The 17,946-nt window shown below is 38.1% G+C and overlaps 1 protein-coding gene across 1 annotated transcript in view; it reads left to right on the top strand.

Annotated features, from left to right (window-relative positions):
- Positions 1-17,946, top strand: part of EPSTI1 (epithelial stromal interaction 1) — an 84,935-nt gene that overhangs the window by 35,551 nt on the left and 31,438 nt on the right. The window contains exons 9-10 of the mRNA XM_008934614.2: positions 1,327-1,400; positions 3,314-3,411. Coding sequence (XP_008932862.1) covers positions 1,327-1,400; positions 3,314-3,401 — 162 coding nt within the window. The 3' untranslated portion in view covers positions 3,402-3,411. The remainder of the gene's footprint in view (positions 1-1,326; positions 1,401-3,313; positions 3,412-17,946) is intronic.

Here is a 17,946-nt window from a genome sequence, read left to right as displayed (position 1 = left end):
TTGTCTTGTGTGTACCTCCTGGCACAGTGTAGCTATAAAATGTGTAGGCATTGTCAGTTCCCTTTTTAGTTCACAATAGGTTTTAGTATGTATTACTTGATTTAGAAATTTTCAGTACATTTTGCATCATATACACACAATATATTTCAGAACATTACTCCAAGAGAGGAGTCGGCATACTGGAAAGTCAGATACTGAGTTTTAATTTTCAGGTTGAATAGTTATTTAAAACAGTGAAAATTAGGGTTGGCTTTTTTATTTCTTAATCCTGTTTCTTCTTTTAGGGCTAGACAAATATTGATACACAACACATTCTCAGTTATTGATTTTCTTCGTACATGTATTGAATAATTACTATTTAATGTTCCACTTAAATTGATTTAAAGAAAAAAAAAGACTTGTGGTTCCATTCAGTTATTGAAGCTTTTATCTAAACGAATAATTTTATTTTAGTTTCTATTCCTACTGCCTCACAGTTGCTATGGAAAATATGAAAGATGGGTCTGTTCCTATCCCTTCACATTTGCCCTGCAAGCCAAATTTTTTCTGCGGAAAAGTCTGCACCTTCAATTCTTGGGTGCCTTGCAAGGAGCAAGAGCTACACAAACAAGCAAATATGCAGACCAGAGTCATGCAAACTGTGTTTCCTTCACAGTTCTGGCTAAAATTGCATAAGCAAACTCTCCTTTGAAAAGAATTCCATTTGACACTGTTCATATACCTTAACATTACATAAGGATGGTTAGTCTGCTGCAATGCTGGGAGCTTGCATATGCTTCCACCACACCAAAAAGTATCATTTGCCCTCCTCACCCTGGTAGGAGCCCCAGGGAGCTGGAGGTAACACACCACGCCACATACCCCATATCTCATCTTTTCCTTGTGCTCTTTAGAGGCAGGAGGGAAAAGGGCATGTCTCCTTCTTACCCTATTGCCATGACAGCTCTGTCTGCTCCTGCTAGATTACTTTGGCTGTCTTCCCCCTTGGACCCACAGGGAAATTCAAACCTCTGGGTTGGGGCAAGGGGAAGCAGACTGGTGTCTGGCATACCCCCTTAAATTCAGACTGTAAATGTCTGAATCCTGTAACTTCCCACTTTTTAAGGCACAAACAAAGATCACCCACATGCTAAATAGAAAAATGAACTCAATTTTTGACATAGTGCTGTCACATAAATAAAATGCTGCTGAGAGATGTTCTGGGAATGACATGTGGCTCTAACTGAGGTTAATATCATGTGGAATTAGTAGGGTTTGCAGCATGTTAATTAAAAGTAAGTTAGTTTGTTTGTTTATTTGTTTGGTTTTCACTTTTATCATTCCCAGGCTGAATTAATGGAATTTAAACAAAAGCAGGAAGAGGAAGCCAGGACAAGAGCACATCAAAATGAACAGAGGAGGTACAGTGCAAAAAATGCAGAGTACACTCTAATTGAATTCCCACCTGGAAAGGGTCTCAAAATTGCAGGCACTCATACTTTAGAAGACGATTGCAAAGAGGATCCTGTATCTCGTCTCTGGTTTAGCTTTGCTTTCAAATGAGGCACTAATATCTATCATTACAACTGCTCACAGTAACACAGGATGACCCAGAGTGCCTTTTTAATTTTCTTTATCCTATCAGCATAGGATACGGGATAGGGTAGAAACTATTAGTACAGTATTAACTACTAGTACGGTAGCTTCAGCTGGGACACACGTTTAGCTATCTATCTATCTATCAGTAAGATAGATATAAAATCTACATAATTTTACTTTCTTCTACAGTGGATTACTTAGTCCATTGTGCTTGACTGTCACTAAGGTTAACTGACAGAGCTAAACATGGGATTTGATATCCATACAGATAGACACTGCTCTTGCAGTGCAGCAAGGCCTTCTGCATCAGCATTTCTTCACACCTCAGGCTGTGCCTCACTGCTGTGACCTCTCCGTGCTCAGTTGTTCTCATCTTCCGCTTCAGTCACTTAATTGACTTTCCGTTATCCTGAAGCACAGCTTTATTCTCAGCTTCATTTTCTGCTGGAAAAAGAAAACAATTCTCAGGTTCAAAAATAAATCCACCATTTTTTTATACCATTATGGAAATATTAAAAAAATACTTCTGTAGGCAACCACTCTCCATACTGCTTTCATTTCTTTTTTTTCTCTAGCAAAGACATTGAGATAATTACCCATAGAAGCTAATGAAGGATTTTCGATTCACTCCATCTCATGTCCCTATGTAGAAATAACACAGTATCTTGCATTTTATATTTTTCTTACCAATGTTATTATAAAACATTAAAACAACAGTCATGTCTAAGCATGTATGTCATTCCTAAGCATTAATAGGGGGAAAAATGAAACAGTTTTCAAAAGAATCATAGAATTATTTGTGTTGAAAGGCACCCTAAAGATCATTGAGTTCCAACCTCCCTGTCATGGGCAGGGACACCTTCCGCTAGACCAGGTTGCTCCAAGCCCCATTCATCCTGGCCTTGATCATTTCCTGGGATGGGGCATACACAGCTTCTCTGGGCTACCTGTTCCAGTGCCTCACCACCCTCAAAGTAAAGAATTTCTTCCTAATAGCCAATCTAAATCTACCTTTGAGTATACAGCCATTACCACTTATCCTATTACAACATGTCCTTGTAAAAAGTTCCTCTCCAGTTCTCTTGTAGCCACTTTCAGGTACTGAAAGGCTGCTATAAGGTCACCCTGGAGCATTCTCTTCTCCAGGCTGAACAATCCCAATTTGAAAATACTTAAAACATATTGAGGAAAACTATGTTTGTATTTGTTCACGCTTTCCATGTTGATAGAGCAGTGGATGCTAGAAGAATATGCTAGAGTTGATTCCAGAGCTGGATAGTAGGGAAAGTTGTCAGCTGCGTAAATTGTCTCTATTAGTTACAAGCTTAGGTTGTTTTTTCATTTGCATTAGGAAATCAGTACTTCTAGAAACTTTTCTTGTGTGCTGAAGGCTGAATGATTTTCTAAGATGAATTGTCAAAACAGGTAATCTCCCTGATAAGGTGAGTGGTGTTATGCAGGTCATCTTTCTATGGAGAATTTTTCACAGCAGCCAAGATGTACCTTTTAATCACAACAGACTGACCACAGGATAAGGATGCACCTAGAGAACTGAAAATTAAATCCACTCGATCTTGTTCTTGTCCATGGTTATGCAGCACAGGTTTGAAAAATATAGGAAGATAGGCACTGAATGGAGGGAGAGGGAAAACCACTCACAAAATATTAAATTTCAACAGTTTTTGAATTTCTCAATTACCTTCAGTCATTATTCATTTTTTTATTGTACTTTAAGGGTAAATAACGCTTTCTTGGACCGACTCCAGAAGAAAACACAACCTGATAAGAGCTACCAAACTGGATATACTGGACTACCTCATTAATGACACAAGGGTAAGTTTTTGGGTGGAGAACTTGGAAGTAATGAGTTGACTTTTTCTCCAGACACTATTGTGTGTCTGGGGGTGTGTTTAACCTGCCTCACAGAACTTACAGTCCTGGATGGCTGTCCTCAATAGCTTTTAAGAAGGAATCCTGTCTATATATAAGCTGTTCAAATAGGAGGAGGGAGAAACAGTTGCTCTTGTAGTAGAATTCAGTGGCTTTACATGCAAGATACTCACTGCAAGGAACAACATCCAAAGTACTTCCTTAAGTTCAGAACAAGGATGGTGAATTGTTAGGAATTTTTTGAAAATCTTAAAATGAAAGATGTTTGGATATGCTGTAAATATTTTAATATGATACTGAAATTGGAGTGAAAAATCCCATATATGTATATATATATAGTTATTCCCATGTATAGCTGTTCATTTTTTACCCATATAAAATTATGACAAAGAAAGCTCAACAACAACTGGTTTAAAATCAGTATTTTTAAGGATTCTCTGAAGAAAAGCAGTCTTGACTGTAATCTATTAAACATCCATTCATTTTTCAACTGTCCTAATGAGGCATTAATTTGACTGTTGTTTAGAATTGCACTCTTCAGTATAAACAAAAAAATAAAATTATGTGTATTCCCATCATGGAAATTTCTGTCAGGTTGAACTTCCATGGATAAAAGGACCCTAGTGCAGAAATGGAAGAGTTAGGAAGACTGAGCAGCAAAATGATGCGAGTCTAAGAGAATTTAATGAATTGGCCAGTGTAGAGGAAGGTGTTTGGCTGATAAACTAAAAGCTTGAATTGGATTTGTTGGACTATCTGGTGAGGATGCATATGTTGGCCAATGAATGCCAGGAAGACTTGGGTTCAAGCATCTACAAAGTCAAGGCTTAGTTGAAAAGCAGATATTGTTACTGCTGGAGTTTTCCATGTGCTGGAACTGTCTTCATCCCTACAAGCTTTGAACAAGCCCTAGACCACAGCAGAGGGCTCAGGAACCTTGGACTGGTCCTCTTGGTCTTGTGAGAGGAGACAGGACCTGCCAGTTTAGCCTCCCATGAGGTCTGTGAGCAGATGCTTGGCAAACCAGGTGATTAGAAGCTTTACTGGTAAGGTCTGGATCATGTGCCAGGCAGTCCAGAAGTTGCTGGAAGCCAAACTACAGATGTCCAGGCTAGTTAAAGACTGTGAGTAAGACAGCACTGTGTATGGCAGGCCTGAGTCATCTGCTGAAGGACGGCATGTCTACAGATAGCAGAATTAGACTTTGGGTAGGACAGAGCCAACTGATACCTCGTAAAGAGCAAAAGGTGAAGTTTGCTGAATGGTTCCTGGTTAACAAAAGCAACAAGGGCACTTTATCTCTTTTATCCTCATTTGTATACTGTTCCTTGATAAACTCAAAAGGAAATGTGTGACATAGCTGAGATTCCCAATATCTAGACTCAAGCATCTCCATCAGAGCACCTGCCATTGCCACTGGAAACCTTGCCATTGCCTGCAGAGGTAGCAGCAGGGTTTTACCTGTAGCCAGGTGCACGTCCTCTTTGACAGGGCAGATGTTGCTACCACCAAATGAGTGTACTCAGCCCAGGCACAGTTTTAACAACAGATGCCTCTGTGATGTATGCAGCCAATCTGTGGGGGAGTGGGTGAGAGTGTTAAATATATATATTCAAAGAATGCATCAACAAAAACGCAATAAAACCCCATGTGTAGAAATGATTAATTTCCTACTCTGTTGTTTACTTAATGGTTTCCAAGGAGTCTGTCTTCTGTTGAGTAATGCTAGATCCATTTTTCCTTTATGTTGTGATGTGAGATTTGAAGACTTAACAGAGGAGGGAAAGATTAAACAATGAAAGAATATGTCATAATGGAAAGGAATTAAAAATGAGCATTGGTAACTAGTACAAGACAGAAAAATATCTCTCAAAAGATAGGCTGGAGGCAGCAACTTCAGTGTCTTTATAATGAGATTCTTCTCCTTTCCCCAGGGATTTTAAACAAAAAGAACTGAACTCCAGGTGGGGCTTACAAGCCATGTAGTCTGCAGCCTGGCATTTTACATTTCAAGGGAGCTAACTGAAGCAGGTCAGACTATATACTAAGATTAAAAGAAATTAGAAAGGTTCACAAAGTAGAGACCTGCAGGTAATTTTTGAACCTGCTCTGTCTGTAGTGACACTGAAGAGAAAATATTTGTTCTCTTTCCCTCTTTTTTTTTCCTGTTTGAACTCTTTAAAGTCACAACAGCTTCACACTTAACAGAAACTGAACATTGTGCTCTGTTGTTGATGTACCTGCTGTATTTTTCACTGTTATTTCTATTGGCCTGGTTTCCTAAGGAAATGAAGTTTGTATGATAATGCTGTCTGTCTGCACGTAATAAGGTTTTCAAGCTGACGGCCAATCTTAGCCAAATTTGAAAGAGATTATAAGTCTCAAAGATAATTAAATTTCTGTGTGTTTGTGAAAGCAATGACTGGCATAAGAGAGACCCCAAAAAGTGCCCCACTCTGAGAGGTGGTGGGCACTCCTTCAGCTGCAGCCCTCTGGCTGATCAGTGAGGACACAGCTCCTGAGCAGCTGCAGCTCTGCCTGCTTTCCTGGGGACATGGATATCACAAGAGACATAGAGAAAAGATGAGGAAGATGAATATGTAGTGTATGTCTCAGCATGAGGGAGGAGCCCAGCTCCTAATGTCCCCTAATCAATAGGAAATGAGTTTTCATTAATTCAATTGCCTTCCAGACGTTTTGTGGTTTATTAGGAATATTTATAAACTGTTATTTCGAGAAGGATATTCATGAAAGTAATCTTTTCTGCCTTTTTGGTTATAAATGCCAAAACACCTTCTATGTCATTATGAGGTTTCCTAGTTTTAATGGGAAAACAACTTAATGAAGTTCCACTTCTACCTGTGAGCTACTGCAGCCTTGAGAGAACTCTGAGTCTTGTTGCATGCTATTGAGAAAGTTTTGATGTCCTTTCCACTGCCATTGTCTCTGACATAAGGATAAACCTCTCAGGATAGGAGGGTAAAAAATAATGGTTGTCCTTTCAACATCAAAGCTTAATAAATAAGACCATATCATAGAATCATCAAATGGTTTGTGTTGAAACAGACCTTAAAGATTATCTAATTCCACCTCCCCCTGCCACAGGCAGGGACATCTCCCTAGACCACATTGCTTAAAGCCCCATCCAACCTGGCCTGGAACATTGCCAGGGATGGGTCATCCCCTTCTCTGGGCAACCTGTGCCTCTGGATTCCTGTACCTCTCCATCCTCACAGTAAAGAACTTCTTCCTAACTTAGTTGTTACTCAGCTGGAACTTATAACTGAGTCAGTATCTGTTTACTGTAATGGCACAGATTGTCAGTTTTATTTAAATAGTAAAACACTTCTATTGTTACAAAAGAATAACTTTAAAACAGTTGCACATTTTTATATTCAATACTCGTGAGGATTGCCCGTATTGAAGTACAGAGAGATTTGCAGAGGCCAAGTGCTAATACGTGGCAAGCCTGTAACAGAACCCTTGTTTATTTTTTGCATGGAAATGGAGCACTGTCAAGTACCCTTTCGTCTCTTCTGTTAATGGGAGGAGGTCACATGGTGAACATATGAAATTTATAAGTCTGCTCTTCTTTAGGGAAATACTATTTGTCTTGCTGAAACTCTCTGAGCTATAGGAAAACCAGAATCCAGAAAGCAAGATGACATATTACATTTTCCTGTTTCATGTCTCCATTACACCCGGTGTCATGCATAAGAATGAGAAATGCTCCCTTGGATGCTGACTCTGCTCTTTCAGTGGATGCATAATTCTAGATATTTGCTGTGGGAAGCAACTATGCCCTGAAAACACAGGTGCAGTGGGACAGGAAACCCCATTCTCTTCCTTTCCCATGTGCAGAACAGGAAGTCGATAGATGTTGGATAAATCTGTTTTGAGGAAAAATGATTTATGGATAAAACTATTTTAAATAAACATGGTTTGTGGGTTTGCACTTGGTTTAGTTCTTGTAGCATGACCCACGGAAAAATCTTTTCGGAGCATTAACCAGCACTTGGTTTGCTATTTACTACCAGTTGAAGAAGGAGTATGTCATGAAGTTTACTGTTGCACAGCGAAAAGAACCATAGCTCAAAGGCCCCTGAAGTCACAAGAGCAGCATACATGCCACAGGTTTCCATAAACAATCAACCTTTAATGAACTTTCAGAAGGATCAAGTTGCACTGAAAATACTGGTTTCCCGGCACAAAGAAAAAGGTTTTACTTAGTATGGAAATATTGAGAATAGAATGTTTATACAAGAAGGTTCCAGAATGCAATCCACAGTGCTTACATTTGTTTTAATGAAGAATGTGATTCATTAATATAGCTTTAACTTGGTTAGTTTATGTACAATATGAGTTGAAAAGATTATTTTTTTCCTAAAACTGGTTGTTTTCTTGTTAGTTTGTATTTTTCTTTTTATTGAAAGTAATATGCTTGTTTTCCTGACAGAAAGATGACAGAAAATATGGAAACTACTTAGCAGAAGTATCAGGATCAATATAGGAACGTTAGATGAGTAGGTCCAGGCATGCTGTATCCCAGTTTAATGACTTACCTCTGTCAAGGCTGTCAAACATCATATGCAGATGTATTCTGCCTGCCTTGACTTTGAGCTCAATCTTTCTTTCCTTTGGAAATCTCATCCTAAAAGAGAATAGTGGCAGCCTGGGAAGGAACAGAAGAAACTTCTCACTCTTTCAAACTGTGTGAGGTCAAGAAATGACTAAGGTATCTGAAGACATTTGAAACACTCCTAGATGGTTATTTTTTTCCCCAGTAAAAACAAGATACGTCAATACACTCTGCTATTCATATTGAGTTCAAATCAAAGATATGTTTCTTGCTAGAACTGGAATCTTGCAGAACTGCTTACTTGTTATTTTAAGTGGAGTTTCAAAAGGCCAGAAAGGTCTTCAAATAATCCACAAGGGCCACTCAACTGTATAACCATAATTCCTTGCATAAATGTGTGATTGTACTGTACATTGTACTGTACTAATGCATTTTTTTCTTTTATCCATAAGTCAAATTACTTGGAATGAAGGAGGAAAAAGTTAAGAATAATGAATTTGTTTGTTCTTTTTAGTACCAATGCCCGTATTAATTTAGTTATGTATTTGACATTTCATTATGACAGCTTAGGTAACTTAATTTTGAAGCAGTATGAGAGGGGATCTTAAAATAAATGCTTTCCAATTCTGTGTTTGGGGCTATGGAATGGCACATATCTAATCTGAAACATGTTTTTTTGTAAAGAACCACAGAATGTATATTGCAGGTCAGAAGAATTGCTGATGGCATGGAAGGCATCTTCTGGGAGTACCTTGATATTTAGGCTAAAACCTTAATACAGCCATGTTCTCTACATCATGTACTGTACATGGATAAACCTGGACAGCTGAGGAATGTGGCTGGAACTGCAGAAAGTGACTCTACATTAGTCTTAAGTGAAAGAGAATGACTGTCATGGGCTGTGTTCTTCGTGCTATTTCTCATGAGCAAAAAGGGAGATTCATGTCAGTGGAGGCTGTCAGTAAACACCATTAAAGAACCAGAGAAATCAGGCCCTCTGTTTTCAAATGCCCTTTTCATAGGGCTCACTACACCTGTTCTTTTCTGAAAGGGCTCTCCTACTTTAATTACCAGTTACAATAGAAAGATTTCTGCAGAGCCTTTACTTCTAGGCTTGGAGACTTTGGAAGCAAGTTCAGGTACCTTGCAAGTTCAAGTTCTTGCCTTAGAAGATGGCTCTGACTTTTTGTGGTTTTTTTTTTTTTTTTTGAGCTAGCATTTTATAAAAAGGAATTTAAAATAATCAAACTTTAAAAAGTCCCTTGCTTTCAACCCTTCTTCCACAAATCTAAATATTCTTCTGTGACTGTCTTCCTCATTTACTGCTTCAACAGTTACATTAGTATTTTTGCAGCAGGGTTGTATTCTGAAGATGGTATCGAAATAATATTGTTGGCCTCCCCTGAGTTGTCTTTTCAATTTTTAAAATTGTAATTGTTATTAAAATTAAATCACTAAAGAATGACAATGAGTAGATGAAGACAGTTCCCCAGAGGGGAAGAAATGACCATTTTTTGCATCCCACAGTTCTGTTAGGTTTTATAAACTGTGGACAGCTAAAGGAATTCAATATATTATATTCTTTGTTGTTTTTCCCAATATCTACAATACCAATAATATATTTACATATGAAGTGTATAAGAATTATGGATGGATGTACTTTTTTAAGTCTTGTTTTGCTGTTGTTGAGAAAACACATTTCAGCTTGCTACATTAATATATTGTTCAAAGAGTTATTAATATGTTTGCAGATAATTAGGACATTTTGTGAATTAAATTTAAAAAAAAAGATAGAAATTCCTTCATGAAGGTTTTACATAATTAAATGTTAAAACCTGTTGGAAGAAAAAGGAAAACATTATTTTTCAGTGGACTTAATCCCTGAGAAGTTGACTTTGATTTTTGTTTTTGCTGTAAAAGATAATTTTAAATTCTATTTTCTCCTGCTTGTTACAGGGTATTGGAGAAATACTCACTTTTATCTGGCCTAGGTAAAATGACTTCGTAAAAGCTCCAAGAAACCTCTTCTTTATCACTGTGATTTTTTTCTTACACTGACTTCAGCTGCACACCCACTTCATGAGCAATCTGCAGAGACTGGTTTCTAGCTGTCATTATTCATGCATATTTGAAACAGCTGATTATGAAAGTCTATTTAATTTTTAATGAGAATATGTCTTTTTTTTTCATAAATTGTTTTGCCTCATGCAGAATATAATTATCCCAGTCTTTGGGATCTCAGAAATTAGTGGCTGCAGAAACTGCAGTAATATCTGTGTTTACTTGCTACTCTATACCCAGACAGAAACAACTCGGAGAGGAACTAAAGAAGAAGATAGAGGGTTTTCTTTTGGGAAGGCAATTTTGTGAAATTGTTTTAATGCTATATTCAACAACAGACACTCAAGAAGAAATGCATGCATTGTAGGCAGGATCTTTTAAATATGTTCTTAGAAAAATACAACACCTGAAAGAAACAAAGCTTGAAATAACACTGAAGTTTATTTGATCACTCCACAACTTTTGTGGTATGATATACTGTTTTTTTCACTTTGCCTGTTTTACCTTCGTAACTTCTGTTACATGTATGGGGAAAACTACTCCTAGGTTAACTTTAGTTTCTTGCTTTTCTTTGTCCCTCTAGTCTGATGGAATTTAGTTTGAGTCTCCCTCTTTCTGAGACAGTTGGCAACATTTTAATGCTTTCCAAAAGTCAGATGCAAGATCAAGACATCTCTTACGTGAAAGCAGGTTCTACGATACATGTTACATAAACCACACAGAGAAGAAAAAGTATCTGTGGCATTTACAAGTATGTCTTAGGCCAAGTTAAAGGTATCTGGAGAAGTTTTGTTCAGTGTGCAGGCATACCATGATGTTTTTCCATCACCCTAGCAATATGGAGTCTTTATAATGAATCACCTGAAGTTTTCTTTTGAACCACTGATGTTGCAATCTTTCCCCTCTGGGACACTCTGTAGTTACCCTTGGCTCTGTTTGTGTCAAAGAATTACTCAAATCTCTCATACTACTAGCTAGCTGATGTTCATAAGAAATGCTGGAGATCTTGGCAATATTCTGTTATTTACCCTTTTTTTAGGTGTCTGACACTGGGAAAATTCCTTGGGAAGACTTTTTCATACCTACATAGTCACAATGCACTGCAAGCAGTATTTGACTGTGTCATTGAGCTTTTGCTTTGGAAATTAAATTTACATTTCCCTCCAAGAACTCCTTCACCCAGCCTTCTTTGATAGATATCTGGACGTCTGCAGAGTGGGCTACATATACATGCATACACATATATTTTAAAGGAAACGTCTTTGCTGAGTCAGATCCTTGTATTGTACACTAATGAGAATAAGACTTGCAGGTAGCCTTTTTGAAGTAGTGAACCTGCAACTTCTCCGCACTTGATGTATGGTACCCTAGAACCTGCTGACAAAGGCTCAGTGGAAGTGGAAGTCATCATTGTCCCTGACAAGTTGAAATTCTGTCGCTGTGTTTCTCTATCCAAAGCAAAAGAAGAACTTTTTATTAACCTGTAACTTTCACATTCAGGAACAGTGGTAGCAAGTCACCTCAGGTAATGTCTTCCATTAAGCTTGTCTTCTTTCTTTTGCCTGTCTTCAAAGATGAAACTTGATCACAGTCTTCAAAGTGCTTCCCGTTATCCAGCATTTTGACCTCTTATTTGAAATGCTGTCTGCAAACTATTTCAGACATTAACTATTCCAGCCCTTTTTAATGGCAGAATATCTGAATTTTTCCTCTCCTGTCTTTCTGAACAGAACAAACAAATCTATATGAACAGTAGCCCAGGAAGTGTCTTTGACAGCCATGGCCTGAAATGAAGATGATAAGAAGTTACATCCATCCACAAATGGATGTTAGCAGGATATCTGGAAAATGTTGTCCTTATCCTGTTGGAAAGCTTCCAGTATCTCAGAATTACCACCTCCCCACACACATATCCTGCCCTGATGTTATGACATCTCTTTAAAGGAGTTATAGTGAAATGGACTGGCTGTAGACTGGAAAATTACTTTGTTCGCCAAGAGTTAGGAACTGATAGCTGGGCATGTTTTCTATCTATCTGTTAGAATAAACCTTTGATAAAGATTTTCAAATTCAAATAGGTTCTTCTAGTTACAAGTTATACCAACCGAACTCAGTATCTTTATGCTGTGGCATAAAAACTGATTTTTTATTACTATATAACAGTAAATGAAAGGTCTTTTTTTTTTAATTGTTGTTATCTCAATATAATTTGCACTGATGATCTTCTTATTTCAGAAACAAACCTTCCCATGGGGAGTTGTATGGGTCTGGAAGCTGCAAAAGGAAACCACCTTCCTTTTTCATTGCTGAGTCAAATTCATTTTAACAAACTGACTAAACCATTATAATCAGCTATTCTGAATTCCAGTATAACTTGACAGCAGGTGTCCTATGTTTAGCCTTTATGGTCTGCATAAATCAGAAACTATCTTCCTATGAAGAAATGTAATATTAGTTTAAGGACTTACAAGACTAATTCGCTGTTACATACCTAAAAGTTGTTCCAATTAGCTACTAGAAAGGGAGCTAATCCATAGCTTACATTTTATGGTACCTATCCATGTTTGTTCACACCCTCGCTTCAAGAAATCCAAATCCTTGTCTTCTGTCTTGGAGAATATTTTAACCACCAGATTCTTTAGGGTAGTTCTCAGCATCCAGGCTGTGGTGACTCTTCTGTTTTATACAGAAGAATAGAAATACACATGAAATGAGAAGGCACATAGCTTTATCTAGACAAGAGCAGGATGTTGGTGCTGTGGCCTGTGCCATGGCTCTTCACTCCTTCCACAGACTCTTTCTCTGATATATCCTATTGAAGCACAGAGGGAAAAAACACTTGCTATTTGCTGCTTCAATGTAACCTTTATTCTTTTGCAATCATTTCTCTCTCCTTTCTGAGAGACTGATGTGTTTTCCTGGCTTCTCTCTATGTCCCCTATTTATCCCATCCTTTTCTGTCTTGACATGGGGCTGCATTAGGAAGAGCATTGCCAACAGGTCAAGGGATGTGATATTTCCCCTCTACTCAGCACAGGTGAGACATCAGGAGTGCTGGGTCCAGTGCTTGGCTCCCCAGTATGGGAGTGATACAGACATACTGGAGCATCTTTGATGTGAGAACAGACTGAGAGAGCTGTGACTGCTCAGTCTGGAGAATATAAGGCTCAGAGGGATCTCATACATGAGTAAATATTGGAAAGAGGGAGAGTAAAGGAAATGGGGTCAGATGCCCAGCAATAGGACAAGAGACAATGGGCATGAGTTAAAATACAGAAAATTCTATTTAAACACAAGCCTTTTTTTTTTCTTTTTTTTTTCTTTTTTTTTTGTACTGTGCAGGTGATCAGGCAGTGTCACAGTTGCCCAGAGAGGCTGCTGAGTCCCCATCCTTGGAGATACTCAAACCCAAACTGGACAGTCCTGAGCAATCTGCTGTAGGTGACCCTGCTCCGAGCATGTCTAGATGCTCTAGCAGTCATGGACAGGCACTCAGCAGATGCTGACACTGTTAGCACTGTTAGTAGGCGTGGGAGCTTTTGCTGTGACTGTGGCTGGGTAGAAATGCAAGCTTGAAGATGAGAGAAAATTCACCTGCGTTTCTTCAGTCTCTCATTAAAGACTTTCTAAATTTCAAACTGTTCTAGGGATCTCATCTGATCTCTCTCTGGTCTGCACTCATTAAAAAAGAGTGAGTTTATTTCTTGCCAACTTTAATTCATTTTTTTTTTAATTTCACTTTGAGCCCACATTCCCTGTTCCTAGCTGTTTGATCTTTGCACTTAGCTCTTTAATTAAAAGAAGGCAAGACTAACTTTTCCTACTGCCTGGACCTCTCTCTAGGAGCTATCTTTATCTCTTATTCAGCTAGTGACAACCACAGTCTTTACCACCAATTTCTTTTTCCTTCCCTCCCAATCCATGAACTCCCATGAACTATATTTGGGTAAGAAAATCCTAGCAGAAATGTTATTTTTGAAAGATGATTCACATTTAGTATTCTCCTTTAAAGTCTCTCTAGCAAATTCTCAATTCGCTTATCTAGACTTTGAAGTTTGATTAGTTCTTTATTTTTAAATGAGAAAGTTGTACGGCCTTATATAACTCTGCTCTTTTAACAAATGCTCATTTTGTCAGACTAGGAATTCCACCACAAATGCAACTTCTTTATATTTAAAGTTTTGTCTTTCATTAAACCATGTTGTCTGGTATTAATGATGCTGTTCACCCTTAATTCTTTATTGAGCACATCCTCTTTTGCCTTCCTGAGATTTTGCCCTGGGTAAGCATTAAATTGACAGACCCATAGTTACATTTTCAGCACACTATCCTGAAAAATTTATTTCCTGTCTTCTTTGTTCAATCTTTTGGACAGTCACCATATCTCAGAGGATTTATTCAGTATCCTGCTTTGAAAACAGCAGTTTAGCAATCTCATCAGTTGATACATCTACAGCCAATGGTTCAAGTTTTCTTTGTTGATATTCAGTAACTCACTGCTTTACCAAAGGAATAAATTATATATATTTCCCTATTCCTATCTGAAATAGTTATCTGCCTGTTTCCCAAAAATAAATAAGAATGTATGTTGCTATCAGAAGTGAGAATTTTGCATTTTTCCTCCTCTCTGGCACACTGGTGGTTATTTAGCTAATCTGAGGGGGTGGCAGAGTTTCTGTGCTGGTGTTCCTTGTCTCAGATACTTCGATCTGGAGTAGGGTGTTTTCACAAGCCATGGTGCATGACTGGTGGCCACTGGAGAAGTAGGGTATCTCATTATTGTAAAATTTCATCCTCAGAGTAGATAAGTTTTTAGTAGCCACCTTCCATATTTACTCCACCAGGGAATCATAGAATCACAGGAAAAAGGTTAAGTCTTAGATTAAAAAGGCAAAAATAAAATTATGAAAAGAAGAATGTAACAAAGGCAATTTTGACATAGCTATGACACCAAAGCTTTTGTCTAACTGATTTCAAAGCTTTGAGTAATGCCATGGGCCAGCAGCCAAGAGAAGAACAGACAGATCTACTCTTCATAAGCAACTTCTTAGTTACAGCCAACAGTTTTCTGGTTTGTTCAATTGAATTTGATCAATACGAACCCAGAAAAAAAAACATTTCTCACCTTGAGAATCTGCAATTTTCTCCTTAATGTAGACCACCCTATACTATTTCAGTCTTGCTCTGCTTTTGTGGAGAGACTCCTTTGCTATTGACACTCTCTCTCTTTTTCCTTTTCTTTTTTTTTTTCAAAATAAGGTGCAAAAAATTTATCAGCATGCTTAATTTGTGTTTGTTTTGTTGATCTACACAACTGAAATGCTTCCTCTGTCTTCCTGGAGAGCGTGGTAAACAGATGTTTAGCTGTTTTAGCTGTTTTAGATCAGCAATTGCTAGCACATCAGAGACCAGAGCCTTCAATCCCAGAAATTGGCCTACTGGTCTTTATTCATGTATCTGATCCAACCACATTTAAATAAATCAAAGAGACTTGCTACAATGAACTAATATGGACCTTCTGGTGGAGGTTAAGGTAAGTGTAAACTTAGTAACTGCAAATCTGTTTTGCCCTATTTCTTTTTAACCGGAATAACAAACAAACGGGGGGGGGGGGAAACCCAAAAAAAAAAACTATCCAAAAAAAACCCAAAACCCCCAGGCCACAAAACCAAACCAGTGAAAAAAACCCAAAATCTAAACTATTTTTTTTTTACTTTCTTCCAGAGGGAAGAAATGGTTTAGTTTGATAGGCTCAAATTTTTTTGATTAACCTTTATTTTATGTGGCTGTTCAAAAGTTCTGCTGTACCTTGTCACACTAGATCAACTCTGATGAATTTTCTGTTCTCTTGAACTTTTTTTTTTCTATATGTGAAATCAAAACTCAAAGTGCTGATTACTTTACTCTTTAAATCAATGTCTCTCTTGGCTCTCCTTCAAAAAAAAGTCTGTGTGAAGCAGTGATTCACTCTGCTTACTGTGTTTAATCTGGGAAAATGCAGTGCTTGCTCTTTGCACCCTGATAAATGTCTCCTGCAGAAGGCAATAGAAAATATTTTAACTGAAATAGGTTAAACTGATAAGAAAGAATCCCAGACATAAAGATAAAATCATTTAACAAACAGATTCAGTGTAATTATTGTCTTATAAGTTGCATCTCCTTTTGACTTCAAGTGGGATAACAAGCACTTGGGTCTCCTGCAGGTTAGCTCTCCAATGTCACAAAACCTGCAGAAAGGACAACTTTTAAGACTTGGGAGTGGGTCTGTGGGCTCATGAACAAGTACTGAAAACAAATGCTACTGTGTTAGCAAAATTTATGATTCACAGAGGATATTTTTCTTACTGGTTCTGTTTTAACTTTAACATAGGGAGCAGTAATCTTTACAGCAGTCTTCTAATGATGTGAGACAGAACAAGCTGCAAAGGGGAATGGAATACAGATACAGAGGAGGTACAAATAGACCACATACTAGGTTTGTAGTTTGCATGTGGAGAGGAGAAATGAACACAAATTGTTCCTGAAGGAACAGTTTATTTTTTGTTCTAAGGGGTGCTTTTACTGAGGGAAGGATTCAGTTCTCTGAACTGTCTGGAGTGCAGATCTGTGGAGCCATCTTCTAGGGGATCTTTGACACCTACGATGAATCAGCCTCTGAGGACATCTGTCTGTCTTTGTTGTCTGTAGAGAGAATATAAATGTTCACCACAGACTACATTCCTAATTTTTTTGATTATGTGAATCCCAACTATAACAACCTAAGCATCAAGAAAAGTGATTTACTTGCAGCGTATTCGCATAGTTGCAACTATATGTGGAGTCCTAAAAAAATTGCTTTCACAAATAAACACAAGGGTTTTCCAGAAGGTTACAGTACTCCACACTTCAAGCTGTCTGTTATCACAAATTGGTCTTTCAGGCAAATAAAGTGATGAGAGTTTAAAATGGAGGCCTTGATACTAACTTATATCTATCAGCTCAAATCATATGTTGATATTTGTGGCACTTTAAGCTTAAGGACTGTTGAAGGGCCAGCTAAGATTGTGCACTGCTGTTCACTGAGAGCCCCTGATCCAGTAAGGTTGTGTTTGAACAGAGAAGGCAGAGGATAGGGGAAAACGCAATATAGTATATGAACAGAATGACACCTGTTCATATACATACATACAGCAAATTAATTCTATGATTCTATGGTTGTACTAGAGTTGAAGGAGTACCACTCAATACCTCTGGAGACGGATTGCCAGGAGGGAGTTATGACTATAGCTAACCGGCATCTTCCTGTTTCTTCCCTTTCTATAGCCTGCAGAGTTGTCTCTGTCATTGCTGGCCTTTCATTCACATCCCAACTAGAATGCACCTTGGCAGGGTTAGGCTTTGAGAAAATGATGTGTTATGATTTTATTGTTGCAAAAAAACCTTTTCATCCCTGAGACACTTTACTTCATTCAACTGCTGTTTGCCAGGCATCCATTTGAAGGGGACAACACCACCCATAAATACCTAGTACCAGTACTGAAGTTTGTGCCACTTGATACATTATTTCATCTTAAAGGCAATACAGACCACACAGGTATTTAATATACCTTGAATGTGACAGCATTTTAAATAAATACATATGGTCAGATCATAAAGAGGGGTAAATCAGTATAACCTTGGTGAAATTGGGTCCCTTAAACGGCACAAGTTACATATCTCAGTGCAAGTAACTGAGCAGCTTAATCTCATGCATGTGAAGGAGCCACACAGCTGGCTCCAGGCAGTTTGAGGGGGTTTGCAGACACCCCCTATGCCAGATTGGGCTGGCAACAGACTTAATCCTGGGAATCCTTTCAGCA

This window comes from Manacus vitellinus, unplaced genomic scaffold, assembly GCF_001715985.3.
Source record: "Manacus vitellinus isolate BGI_N305 unplaced genomic scaffold, ASM171598v3 scaffold_2_pilon, whole genome shotgun sequence".
NCBI lineage: Eukaryota > Metazoa > Chordata > Aves > Passeriformes > Pipridae > Manacus > Manacus vitellinus.
This window is presented reverse-complemented; position numbering and strand designations above follow the sequence as displayed.